The sequence below is a fragment of the Ilyonectria robusta genome, assembly GCF_021365365.1.
Source record: "Ilyonectria robusta strain PMI_751 chromosome Unknown BGZ61scaffold_6, whole genome shotgun sequence".
Classification (NCBI taxonomy): Eukaryota; Fungi; Ascomycota; class Sordariomycetes; order Hypocreales; family Nectriaceae; genus Ilyonectria; species Ilyonectria robusta.
Genome location: NW_025764440.1, coordinates 1,036,814 through 1,049,831, shown reverse-complemented (window position 1 = coordinate 1,049,831; position 13,018 = coordinate 1,036,814). Strand labels below are relative to the sequence as shown.

General features: G+C 55.7%; 4 protein-coding genes across 4 annotated transcripts; 2 read left to right on the top strand and 2 right to left on the bottom strand.

The window, feature by feature from the left end:
• The first annotated feature begins 109 nt into the window (after positions 1-109).
• Positions 110-1,344, top strand: BGZ61DRAFT_447755 (Quinolinate phosphoribosyl transferase). The gene is made up of 2 exons (XM_046245390.1): positions 110-1,149; positions 1,217-1,344. Exons 1-2 carry the CDS (start codon positions 330-332, stop codon positions 1,291-1,293), a joined length of 897 nt encoding a protein of 298 aa, XP_046106816.1. The 5' UTR covers positions 110-329; the 3' UTR covers positions 1,294-1,344.
• A 116-nt stretch (positions 1,345-1,460) lies between these two features.
• BGZ61DRAFT_572191 (copper amine oxidase) lies at positions 1,461-4,177 on the bottom strand. The gene is made up of 3 exons (XM_046256093.1): positions 3,507-4,177; positions 1,805-3,454; positions 1,461-1,729 (listed from the first exon to the last, which is right to left on the bottom strand). Exons 1-3 carry the CDS (start codon positions 3,857-3,859, stop codon positions 1,492-1,494), a joined length of 2,241 nt encoding a protein of 746 aa, XP_046106815.1. The 5' UTR covers positions 3,860-4,177; the 3' UTR covers positions 1,461-1,491.
• Positions 4,178-5,212: 1,035 nt separating this feature from the next.
• On the bottom strand, positions 5,213-6,276 carry BGZ61DRAFT_348082 (CAP domain-containing protein; the record flags this gene model as incomplete). Its single annotated transcript, XM_046240030.1, has 3 exons — positions 5,213-5,280; positions 5,330-5,637; positions 5,690-6,276. 3 exons carry the CDS (start codon positions 6,274-6,276, stop codon positions 5,213-5,215), a joined length of 963 nt encoding a protein of 320 aa, XP_046106814.1.
• Positions 6,277-7,412: 1,136 nt separating this feature from the next.
• On the top strand, positions 7,413-8,579 carry BGZ61DRAFT_572185 (uncharacterized protein; the record flags this gene model as incomplete). Its single annotated transcript, XM_046256092.1, has 2 exons — positions 7,413-7,874; positions 8,011-8,579. The coding sequence occupies 2 exons, from the start codon at positions 7,413-7,415 to the stop codon at positions 8,422-8,424; spliced, it is 876 nt and encodes a 291-aa protein (XP_046106813.1). The 3' UTR covers positions 8,425-8,579.
• Between the last annotated feature and the right edge of the window lie 4,439 nt (positions 8,580-13,018).

The window sequence follows — 13,018 nt, the reverse complement described above, 5'->3', positions numbered from 1 at the left end:
CCCGCGTTACAGCGGACAATTGGCGGCAGCTGCCCCGAAGTCAATGCCCGCTGCGGCCCTGCGGCAAACTACCCCGCCATTCACGTTTGCCCCTCCATTCTCCCCCACATGCATCTTCCGTCATCCGAACACCCAGCTCCGATTGCATCTTCCGCCCGGATTACGGATAACTTCTCTTTGCCGGACAAACCGCTCAAGACTGATCCGCTGTACAGTAGGCTTACAACCTCGCCACAGTTGCCAATTCCTCCCTAGGGAGCCTCTCTTCTCTCTTTTAATCCTACCGGACCCCCTCTTTCTTACCGATCACGAACTTCGACTCCATCGCAATGGCCTCTTCCACGCACCAAGGCCGCCTGGCCGACCTCCTCCCTCCCTCGTGGAAGACCTCCGTCACCGCCTGGCTCGCAGAAGACACGCCATCCATGGACTACGCCGGCTTCGTCGTCGGCGAGGCCCCCCGGGTCGCTACCCTCTGGGGCAAATCCGCGGGCGTCATCGCCGGCCGACCCTTCTTCGACGAGGTCTTCACCCAGTGCGGCTGCACCGTCGAGTGGCATGCTGAGGAGGGCACCGAGCTTGATTTGTCCGCAAACGGCGGCAAGATGCGCGTTGCCACGGTCCGCGGACCGGTCCGCGGCATCCTCCTCGGCGAGCGCGTCGCCCTCAACACCCTCTCCCGCTGTTCCGGTATCGCCCGCTCCAGCCGCGACCTCGTCGGGCGCGTCCGCGCGGCGGGATACACGGGAATTCTCGCCGGCACGCGCAAAACCACGCCCGGTTTCCGCCTCGTCGAGAAGTATGGCATGTTGGTTGGCGGCGCCGACGCCCACCGCATGGACCTGAGCTCCATGATCATGCTCAAGGACAACCATGTATGGAGCCGCGGCAGCATCACCGACGCCGTCAAGGCCGCCAAGTCGGTCGGCGGCTTCAGCGTTAAGATCGAGGTCGAGGTACAGAGCGAGGCCGAGGCGGACGAGGCCATCGAGGCGGGTGCTGATGTTGTCATGCTTGACAACTTCACTGGTGACGGCGTCAAGATTGCGGCGCGGAGTCTGAAGGAGCGATGGCAGGGCAAGCGACACTTCCTCCTCGAGGTATCAGGAGGACTGACACCGGAAAATGTGAAGCCGTACGTGTGCAATGGTGAGTTTGAATCCCCTTCCAAATGTTCTCATCCCGTAAATTGGGTTGGGACGGCTAACTGTCTTAGACGTGGACATTATCTCGACGAGTTCAATCCACCAGGGGGTACCTCACGTAGACTTTTCCCTCAAGATCGAGCATTAGATGTAAAAGGAAACAAGATTAATACGGTAAATAATATCTGCAACCTCGGTGACTCTGGTCCCAATCGTGCCCTGTGCAAAGCAATGGCTGTTGTTGTTCAACTTGTCTTAGTCTATCTGTCTAGACATTTGGAATGACAATATCCGTAGACTCCAAGTCGCGCTACCGTGGTACTAAGTCTTCAGTAGCATCTCTCTCTTAGGAGTGACCTCCGTCGTCAATATTTGCCCCTGCCATCTGCATTTCGATGTCAGGTCCGCTGCCCTGCCAGTGACTCGCCGGGTCCTCCTGTACAGAGGGCTTCTTGTCTGCATCCGTATTCCCACAGCACGACAGCAGCACGCTGGCTTTGTTCTTGGTCGAAGGCACATCCAGTGCAGGGTTTGCCGTGAAGAAGTCAACAGGGTGGAGGTGAATCTGATTGATTTCAACCGGCCTATGACAATCGTGGTCAGTCAATGTGTGGCGAGAAGTCTGCAAAGGGGTAAGTGAATAGGTATGAAAGACTCACATCACCGGCCAGTCTTCCACGCGGGGATTATGCGTCAGTCCAAAAACGGACCAGACAACGGGACTGCTCCTCCTCGCATCATCACCCTGTCTCGTTCCGTCGGCGCGAACCCTGTCTCCCGGCATCACCCCGTTACGCACCCGCCCCTCGTCGGTGAACCAGTCTCCACGCTTCACCATATCTGCAACACCACCTTTCTCCTCTCTGCTCTGGTTCGTGAACTCGCCGGCTGCCCACAACTCCCCATCTCGGTAGCCAGTTATCCATACGTGGTGCTGGGCGAATCGTGCCCTCGCAGCCACGGTGCTCCGCTCGTCAGCTAGCAGCGTCTGTGTCGCAGGAGGGACCAGCCGGTACCCAACGGGGCGTCCAGATATAGCATTTTTCTTGGTTGCGTTCTCCAGTTTAATCAGTCTGTTGACACGCGGCTTTGCGTCCATCCACGTTGCCTTGTTGACAGTCTGTCGCTGCACTTCGTAATAGTTGCCATTTGGATTCGTCCGTGAATTCATGCTCTGGCTCACGCTCTCCTCGACAACGATCTGCGTATCTACGCTCGCATACGAGTCCATGGCTGGATCAATGCGCACGGCAAAAATGTGCTGGTGGTTCTGCGCAAGCACACCAGGAGACACGACAGTCCCGTAGTTGCTTGACTTGCCATCGTCGATAGCCACCACGCTCACGACGCCCGTCGCCCGCGTTTCGATAGTGATTCCCCCAGCAAGATCCAACTTGTATGCGAAAATGTACTCGTAGTTTGCGAGTGTAACGATGAACTGGACCACAAACTCTCTCATGCGCGTCACCACTGCCCTATTGGTTCGGAAGTTGGTGTGCTTCCAGATGATGCCGTTGTCTTGCTCGTGGAGACAAATGACCGACTTTGCTGGAGTTGGAGATCCATCGGCGGCTGCAAGATAGGAGTCAACATAGTGAATGGCGCCCAAGCAGTCGCATCCAAGTTCAAGGTTGTTGCTAGCTCTGCCCATGCCTCCATCCCCAAAGTCAAACGCCTGCTTTCGGTGGAATGGCGGACGGGGATCGCCATAGGGCACCGTCATCTCACTAAAGCTAAGACGGTACAGTATAGAGCGGTTATCGTAGCAGACGTCGTGTAGTACCGCACCTTCACGGGGAGTGAAACCTAGGCGGAAGCGCCACTTCTGCCACTCAATGAGACCATCTGGATGCGCAGTGAAGGAAACACCTTCCGGTTGGACAATATCGAGCGGTTTCAGATCAGTTCGAATTGGCTCGTCAATCAGTTCCGGGACGTACTCCGCCGGCTTGCTGTTCTCAAAGAGCTTCCTTGGCGTTTCTCTGCGTTCCGCTGGAGCCATGCCATCCTCCGAACCGCCCGTGGCAAGCCGGTCGACCCGAATAATTTGATTGACCAAGCAGTCCATGACAGGTATGATGGGGATCGGGTAGCCATAATGATTCGAGTCCGGATTGTTCCTGGATGCATCCGTCGCAAACACCAGGCCTTGCATGTATCGTGGTGGAGTCCCCTCTGCAGCGTCTGGCCCGCCGTATGGCCACGGGTCAATCCTCACCTCGAAGCCCTCAGGAAGAGTAACCTCGGTCATGGCGTCCCGGAAGAGATCAGATTCAGCACAGGCGTCTTGAAACTGAGTAATCTCCCCGCTGGACCTTTTGTCAGTCATGGCCGGCAGACGATGATACTTGCCTGGCTTACACGGTAAGGTACGGCTGCGAGGCCCGCCCTACAGACTCATTTGAAACCACGTCCCCGGTGACTACATCGACAACAGCACGCGTGTACTTGTGTTCCTCCGTCGTGATGAAATCATACTCGACCAACGCCTGCCGGGGAGGCCGCTGCGTCGCTTCGGACAGCGTGCCTGCATGCTCAGCCTCCAGGAAGGCCACGAGTTCAGCCTTCTTCGGCTCGTTTAGGTAGATGGACCTGAAGAACAGAGATGCCTCCGGGCCGTGGAGGTTGACGACGATGTCGCGAGCCCTGGTGAACTCGTCCCGGGAGAGCTGGGCCAGTGGATGCGGCAAGCCAGCCGTGGCCAACGTCTCCATTGTTGCAGTTGGAATTGGTCGAGAGATTGCAGGCGATATGTTGATATCAAGTGGGATGGAGGAGGGTGCTAGGATGATTTGACAAGAAAGCTGAAGGGTGCGAAGGAGAGACTGAGACTCTCTTTCCGCTGCAAGCCAAACGCGTGAACCTCGGAGATGACAGTGGTGGTGGCAGTGGAGGTGACAGACAGCCAAGCCAGGTGTCGCAATATCGGAACAGGTCTCCTAGCGTCACGAACAAACGCCAAGGATAGAAACTCGACAGTCTCAAAGCGAGATGAAGGATAATTCCAAGCAAGGTAATCCGGACAGTTTATTACCCCAGATTGATCTCCAGCGATTCCCGAGTGCGGAGAGCGGGCCAACGGGGTGGGGTAAACGCCCGGTCACGTTGTGTGCAACGCAACTCGCGGGGAGCAATCATAGGCAAGGCGGTACATCAAAGTACATACGTACCTTAAGCTGTGCGTGAGGCTGCTGCAACGTTGTTTTTGCGTTACGATACAACGAGTGATCTTGTCGCGGGTTCTGGTGGTTGCTCAGAAGTATCACCTGCCGCTGCATCAGAGTACGTAAACTCCGTCCTACACACTGACGATGCCAACATGCTTATCCGGCTTCTCAAACACCGTGCACCTTCAGGGCAATGGCGTCGCTTCGTGTTGCTAGTTGCGTTGTCATTACCGCGCGTTACAATCCATCCATCAAAACCCTATAAGGAGAGGACTACTTGACGATCAAACATTCACAAGACACTTTTCACGAGATGATGATTGCGACAACTTGCAATTCAATGCTATCGACGTGTTACTCCATGAGTAAATAACAAACACCCCCTTTGTTTGAACCCCAAGTCAGGCCAAGGTCTTGGAATGCGTCGCGGGCCTAGCAGTGTCCTGAAAAGTACAACCACCATTCCGTGCAACACCACCCCGAAGACCAAGCAACGAAATGAATGCGTGCTATGCATGCAAGAAAAAAAGGACCAGCACAGATGTTTTTCTTATTCCCCCTACCGTTCCGTACGCGCCATATCCATCCGATGCATCATCATCAAAAGACGCCAGGCAGATTGTTGTGGAGACAAGACCATGAGAAGGTGACCAAGTGGCCATGTTTGAGAAAAAAGAGTTCGTTAAGTACGACGTTGCATAACGTACAGATGAGAATCGAAATCAAAGGATTCGCCTTGATTGCGGGCTCTTGGTCAAGACTTTTGTACCAGCAACCGCGAGCACGTTGCCCAACCAAAAGGATATGCCATGGCTACCAATTTCACGAGACCAGTACGCAGTCTCGAGTTGGGAACCATGCCTGTTCCGCTCAAGGGAGAATGGCCAAGTGGACCTTTGCTTAGACGACAACCATCTTCTCGCCGAGGGGCTGCAGAACATTCTTGCCGTACTCGCCACCGTAGTTGCCTGATTTCGTTAGCTTTGGTTCTGATCTGAGATTCAATCCATGACTTACCCTGGTTCTTGTAGTTGCAGACGGTGTACCAGGCGTCAAAGTCGTACATCTTGCCAGCTGTGCATAGGACGGTAGCGCAGCCGATCTTGGTGGTGTCCTTCCAGACAACCTGGGTGAAGTGACCGTAGAGGTCGAGACCCAGGGTGCTGGGGGGGTTCTCCTGGCCGTAGTATGACCAGTTGTCCATCTCACTGTTGTACCACTGGTTGGTGATAGACTGAGCACCGCACTTGTTCTGAAGATCGGAGATATCGCCAGTGGAGCCCCAAGAGGCAAGGTTCTGACCGTAACCGCCGCCACCCTGTGTCCTGCGTAATGGGTTAGTGCCCGCAAAGTGCGTGACAGGATTCAAAAACTTACATGTCGTGTTCGAACACACAGGTCTCTGCGATGGTTTGGGCGTATCCGGCGAGGGTGGTGTCCCATGTAACAGCGTCAACGGAGTGGTTGGCACGGTGGAGGTTGTGGTAGTCGACCATAACGGCCTCGTAGCTCTGGTCCAGGGACAGAGAGCCGGTAGAAGAGCCAGACTCAGCGGCGGCAGTGGTCTCGACGGCGGCGGCGGCAGTGGTGGAGGTCTTCTTGGTGGTCTTCTTAGAAGAGGTGGTGGTAGGCTCGTCATAGGCGTCGACCCAGACGGTGGAAACGGCGGCCTCAACCTTTGAGGAGGAAGTGGTGGGAACAGCGGCGGCCTCAACGATAGTGGTGTACACAACGGGCTGGACGTATGTGGGCTTCGCCTTGGCCTTCATGCTGGTGGTAGTGGTGGTTGAGGGCTTGACCTCCTGGTAGACGTAGTCAGTGGCAGCAGCCGCCTGAACCGCATCCTCAGTAACGGTCACGGTGACGACCTCGTAGACCCATTCGGTCTCCATAGCACGCTTGTTGATGGGGCTGGCGGAAGCCAGAATGGCGCTAGCGCCGGCGATGAACACGGAAGCCTTCATTTTGATAGAGTTGAAGTTCTAAAGGCTCGTTAGTTTTCTGAATCCAGCAGAATAACGAGTTTTGTTGCTGCGAGGTAGTGATTCAATGCCGCTTGACACAGTGTCTCAACCTTGTCGGACGAATTGCTAAGGAACGTTGTTGGTGGAATGTGATCGAGGTTAATCAGAGCTGTGAGACCAATGTGTCGAGACATTCCGAGGTCCAGAACCCGTCTAGATATAGACTCGAGTCGTTGCATCACGAGCCAATGATGTGGGCGGTGCTTTGATGGCGATGGCGAAGTCATTGTGATCGAGAGCAGGGAGGTTGGACGTCTTTGTTGTGACAAGCATTGTTGTGGGTGGGGCTGAGAATATCGAAAAAGAAAACGGGTTGATGAAAGGCGGCAGCGGTCATGCGACAGGGGAAAGTGAATACATCAAATGCAACAACAGATCATGATACGTACTTTTGGTTTGGAATGATGTTGCTATCGGGGGATTTCAGATCCGGTCTGGAACGTTTGACAGCACTGCTGGAGGTAGGGATCCGTCTAGGATTCCGGGGCGATGTTTTTCGAAGGAAGGTACGTCTGAATAGACAAGGAGTGACAGGAAGAAACCGAAACAGGAAGTCGAAGACTGAGGTCTGGGGAAGTTGAAGTGGGACCTGAAGAGGTGACGGAGTCGACGAGTATTTGAGTGGTTCGACCAGCGGGTGGGTTTGGGGTTTAAAGGAATGGACTGCAATGTCTTAGACACGCAAAAAAGGAGTGGCAGAAAGAACGGTCGGGCCTGACTAGCGGTCGACAAGATACTCTGGGTGAGGAGGAGCGAGTTAAGGGAGAAAACGAAGGGATGGGCCGGAGCGGGAGCGACGTTAAAAAGGAACGGCGAGAGGTCGCGAGCGGTCGCAGCACGGCAGGGCCAGTGGGCAGGTCCAGGGACCCTGGATGATTGGACGAGGGGTTCCAGGGGGCGATGGAGATCCACAACTTCGACGCTTGCTCGCTCGCGGCACCCGACCGGGGGTGTGGGTGTGGGTGTGAGGATGAGGATGTGGAGGCGTGTGGAGGTGCTGGCGATGATGATGATGAGGAGGATCGAGAGCCCCAGCACGGGAAGCGCAGCAGGGAGAGGGCAGCCAGAGGGAGGAGATGAGGCTTGTTTGGGGCGCGCACGCCAAGCCGACAAACCGAGGAGCCCTTGCAGCGCCCCCAATTACAGGCGGTCCGGCGCCAAAATTAGCGGGGCACGACACCACCTCGCGGGCCCTTCCTGCAAGGTACCAGGCACCCCAGGGTTGGCCCCTGGCTCCCCAGGCACTGCCCGAGGCACCCGCTGTGGCTAGTGCGGTACGGGACGGAGTACCTCCCAGCAACTGCGTGTTGCCCCGGCGGCTGCTCTCAGGCGTCCATGCTTCTCCTCAGGCGCTTTGCGACGGGCAGCTGCAGCGCACTCGGCCGCCACCTGGCAGCTGTCCGATCAGCTGTCGGCCCCTCGGCAGCGTGCACGTCCAGCGCCACGGCCACTGCCCACCCCTAGATCCTGGGCTCTCCCTCGCTATCGCCTTCCACTGGCCCCGTCCACTGTCGCGAGAGACGCCAGACTCCAGGCCTGTAATCCCCCTGGCCTGCTTCCCACGAATTGCTTGCACCACCACTGCCAGAAACCAAGCGCTAGCGGGCCTGGCCATATTGCCATATTACGTCCATGGGCGCGCTCGAGCTGTCGCCTTGCTGGATACGACCCCAGGAAACCGCCTGGTGCCGCACCAGCGGTCGCTTACCAAATCCCAGGCCTTTTCTACACGGCATATTACTCTGCATGGGTGATGACTTCGCCGAGCTATCCAGCGCCGTCGAGGCTTCGACGGCTTGTAGTGGCGTGGATAACGCCCGACACGTCCCGGCCTCGCACCGCCTCTCGCATGGCACAGCTGCGAAGCCAGCTCGTCTCCTACTCTCCCCGTCCGCCAATTACGAGATCCTAGATCTCGTGGCCACAACGATCACAACCAGAACCTGCTGGATTACGTATGCGGTGTCCAGGCGTTGCGTGTGCTTGTTTTGCCCTGCAAGCGCGGCCTGCAAGGTTCAGCATAGTATCGGACCAGTCGATGCCCAGAGGCCCATGCCGCACCTCAAACCTCAAACAGAAGCGGGATGAGGCAATCAACGCACCCAGACCCTTGGCTCGCCCATCTAATTAATATCTCATCTACCAACCGCGCTGGCTCTGATTGCAAGGCTCTGCTGGGTTCGGTTAGACGTTTGATCGCCTTCCGTTTTGTTGTTGTTCTTGTTTTCCCACATTGCCGTCAGTCCACATCAATCTCCATTCGCATCCGGGGCGGCCGCCTTACGGGCAACATGCAGCTCTCAGCTCCTTTTCCCCATCATCGCAATTCGTGCTGAAATACGGTTACTCTACTTCGAACTGCATTCATCTCCGGCCAGCTAACACACCCGATCAGCATCCTGGCTATCCGAGTCGGGGGTCGAGTCAGTCCGGTCCGTAACGCCTGTTGGCTAATCAGCTAACTCGGCCGGCTGACATTCTAGATGCTGACTTTTGTATAGCTTTTTATCGAAGCCCCTCCTCCAAGATCCCCGCTTATCCGTACAGAGTACCTTTCAAGATGATCCATGATCCGCAATTGATCTTGATGGGGAATGGGCCCAGTTGTGTGATTTGATGACAAGCTGCCAGCGCGCCGTTAATTCCCAAGCGATGAACCAAGCATGAGCCAAGCTTCAAGAGGCAGGCCCATCGACATTTGCATCCACATTAGAATGAAGAGCCGGGAGGGATATCGGTCTCACTTGCCGCAACGCCTCACTCAATGTCTCCATACCTTATTAGGTAGCTGACCCTTCCGTCGGTGTGCCTTGTCTCTCAGCTGACCTGGGACAACAGTGTCGGAGGAGCAGGATGGCAACACGAACAATTGGACGCCAACCAACGAACACACTCTACTCACGACAGCTTAGACGCTCGGCGAGCAGTAGGGCAGTTACAGAATAGGGCAGTTGCAGAAACCGCCAGCACATACGAAACGCATTTCTATTGAGCCCAGCCCAACTAACTGACTGACTGTCTGAGCCGCCCTCGAAGATAGGTCACGCATTAATCTCATCTATGTTGAGACGCTGAGGCCCTAATTCCAACTACCCTCCGCCGCCCTTAAGGTACCTGCCCCGTACCCTGCAGAACAAGTGTGGCTTTACTCGATCTGAGCATGCAACGACATGCCCTGACGACCCTGGCGGGGATCATGGCCAGCGAATCCTAGAAGCCACTTCTAGCGCTGGATCCACCAAACAAGCTCCCCTGGTGATGCGCCGAGGGTGGAGAGCCGCATGCCTGGTGCCACAGCCAGTGGGCGAGCTCCGAGGGGTTACGTACCGACCCCAAGTGGAAGAGCAAAAATCTTCCCCCCTGACACGAACTGGGATGTGGGGCCCGGCTCTCCATCTCTCTGAAACGGCCTAAATGCAGCGGCTGCTCCCCTCTTCATCTCCCGCGCAGGAGCCATGTACCTCGCCCATCATGCGCCAGGAGTCGGTAATTTTGCTATGAGGTCTCCGGGTGTTCTTCACTCTAAAGACGGGAGAGGAAGTCGCGGATTGAAAGTGTACATCGCTAAAGACTTGGCGTGTTGGGAGAACCAACTCCAACCCCAGACTTGGTAATGCCGGTGTAAGTGTCAGTCCCAGTCCCAGTGCAAGCGTCTACGTAGTTCTCTTCCATCATCTCCCCGTCACCAACCAAGCGACTGCGGTACCTGGCCAGCTTGCCTAGCTTGATGCCCCATGCACTGGCGTGTCACAGAATGACAGCTTTCTGCAGCCCAGCTACACGGTCACGGCCCCAACCCGGCACTTCGCCGCGCTGCATCGCTCTTCTCGCCTCTCTCCGGTCACTTCACGGTTCCCTCGCATGCCAGAACACGAACCACTTGCAGCTGTGCGCCCATGTGCGTTTTCTTTTGCCCCAAACAACCAACATGACCTGATGATTCCTTCTGCTCTGTCCTGGTTTTGTTCTACCGACAAACAAACGCACCCCCTTCTGCAGCCTTTGACGCTAAATACTCGTATTGGAAGCAGTTGACCGCCACTGCCCAGACTTTGCAGAAAGTTTAAGACCCAACACAAAGAATGGCACCCCATTGCCCATCTCGTATATTTCATTGCCTTCACCTTGGCATACCAGTATCCATAGCAGATCGCTTCTCTCTTACTTCCATATCCGTCGTTTCTATTTGCTTTGTCTGTCCCAAGGCCCCCTCCCGTACACAACCCCCGTGACTCTTTCATCCCCGACGTGCCGCCTCCCAAAGCCATTCTCTCCGACCTTCGGGAATGCTATGCAGGGCTGCCTTGTACCACCCCAAGCTGTCATTGCCTGCCTGCTTCGTAACATGAGGCTTCCGCCCCAACGCTGCCCGCTTACTCTCCGCTGTCCGGGCCTGCCGGAGTCCATCGAGTCCAGACCGAGCCACCGGCAAAGTAGGCCGCGGCCAAGAGCTGCAACGTCAAGGGTCACCCCCATTGTCAGAGTCGATCAGTCACTTGAGTTGTCTATTCGATGCCGAGCGTCCCCGCACACTTGCATCGCTCGTTTATCGACCTAGGCGGCCGTCTAGGGGCCGCGGCTGTCTCGCTAGGGTTGACATGCCCGGAAGCCCGACAGTGGAAGGGCGCCTCGTGCAGCAACGGTCGTCTAAGGCATATTATCCCCCCAGCACACATCACCAATCGTCCGAACCTCGCAGTTTCACCGATCCTGGGCAGCAGCCCCGGGCCAGACCCAGCACTGTGCTTCGTCCACGTTACAATGCGTGAAGGACGCCGTGGCGATGGCTGAAGCTGGCACCCCTCGAAGAACTCCGAGCTCGTCGATGCAATGGAACACAGAATATGGGTGACCCTGTGAAGTGACAAAGCTCAACATCCCCTCCCTCAATATCCACGTTGCTTGAGCTTGTCATCCTAGCATCGCACAATCCCGGATCCAAGAATCCCGGCGACTCTCCACCTGCCAACATCCCCCTTTTACCCTCTCATCACACTACAGCCCAGTGTCTCGCCACCTTCAACTTCTCCGGGGACAACAGACGAAAAAAAACCAACTCCCAACAGAAGGAATACGGCTATCAGCATCCAAGGAAGGACCCTGCCTTCTGGCACGACATCCCGCCTCGAGGCCCTCTCCCTGCTCAGCCAATCTCGGCCAGTGTGCGCCACTAGGGAATCGTCGTGGCACAGAGGGGTGGTCTGCAATTGCCATGAATGGTGGATTTACTCGACAACTACCCAACACAATATAAACACACTTCCTTGTCCCGGCCGAATAGCGGTAAGTCGCCGTATGCCGCCGAGCTATTCGTTAAGTCCAAGTCAATCGATTGCCCCCTCTTCACTGATCAATGGATCTCCACGTCACGCATCCGCAGCCACAGCTCGCGTATACTTGCATTGAGTTGCAGAAACAAAACCCACCAACCGGCCGCATATCCCTCGAAACGAAAAGGCGAACCGTTTCGAAACTCTTTTCGTCTGCATCCTGTCTCTGATGGTTTTGTTTTTCTGCCTCTTTGCTTGCGCCCCCTCCGTGCCCCTAGATTCATCTGACCTCGCCCCGACCAACCAGCAGCTTTCGCCACCCAGACGTCAAACCTAAGGAAGGGCCTGTTTCACGAAGCGCAGAAGCGCGCAATTGCCCAAACTTCCCTAAACAAAGAATAAAAGAAAAGAAACCCGTCGCAAGCCACTTGAATAGAACTATGACCGATTCTTTCAGCTCCTGCGGCATAAGGTTGCTTAAGTGGCAGGCTCATCACGGCTCAAGCACAGTCTCAATGCCACGCACTATGTTATGCCAGCCAGTCGCCTCAGACAAGGTTTAAACCCAATGTTGTAATCCCTCGGTCATGATCTATGTCATATCGTCGTCAAAGTTCTCGTTACTATGTTTCAGCCGGACGCCGGAAATGTCACTTCCAAGCCTCGGGATCTCGGGCGCCTGAGCGAACTGGTGCATTCGGGGAAGTAGTCTCCCGCTGCCCGGTGCCAAGCTCAGTCTTCGCCTTGCCCAGCTTCAGCCCTCAGCCCCGCACGCCTCGCAGTTATCGTTTGTACATATTCGGACGATAAATCATTCGGTATCACAATGAGCGTTCCGTATTAATTTTGTGAGACTCGAAACGACGGTTGGCCGCACCTCCGAAGCCCGAGTGGTTGTCGTGTCCCCCGAAACCCTTGGCTCAAAAGCGGATATCGGTTTGTCAGTTTTGCTTGGTCGTTGAAGTAGCCAGCCCGTGTTGCCTGTATGATGCGATAGCCAATAATTCCGCCAAGACAACTGTTGTGCTGGATGATGAGACGTCTTAGCTCTGGTCTTGCATTCGCGGAGTGGTTAACCGATCTCCCATCGGCGCTCTAGGGTAAGCCTCGCGCAAGCAGCGTTAAGCACTCTCAGGAGCAAAGCCACATAACTCCCTCCTCTCTTTATTGGAAACACTTGCATCTTCGACCTTGTCCGTTTTGTGTTACAGCGGAGAATGCGCTGGCGGTTGGTAGACACTAACGTCGTTTTCCCGCCTGATGTATCAATTTATTCCACACATGCCCAACTGGAGTTTCATCAGGCGCCTAGCTTACTATGTGGCTGGGCTCATCATTTTGGAGTCTTGCTCATTGTAATACTTCATCAACCAGCTCCCTTAAGGCATGAGGGACAGCTGCTCATTGAAGGC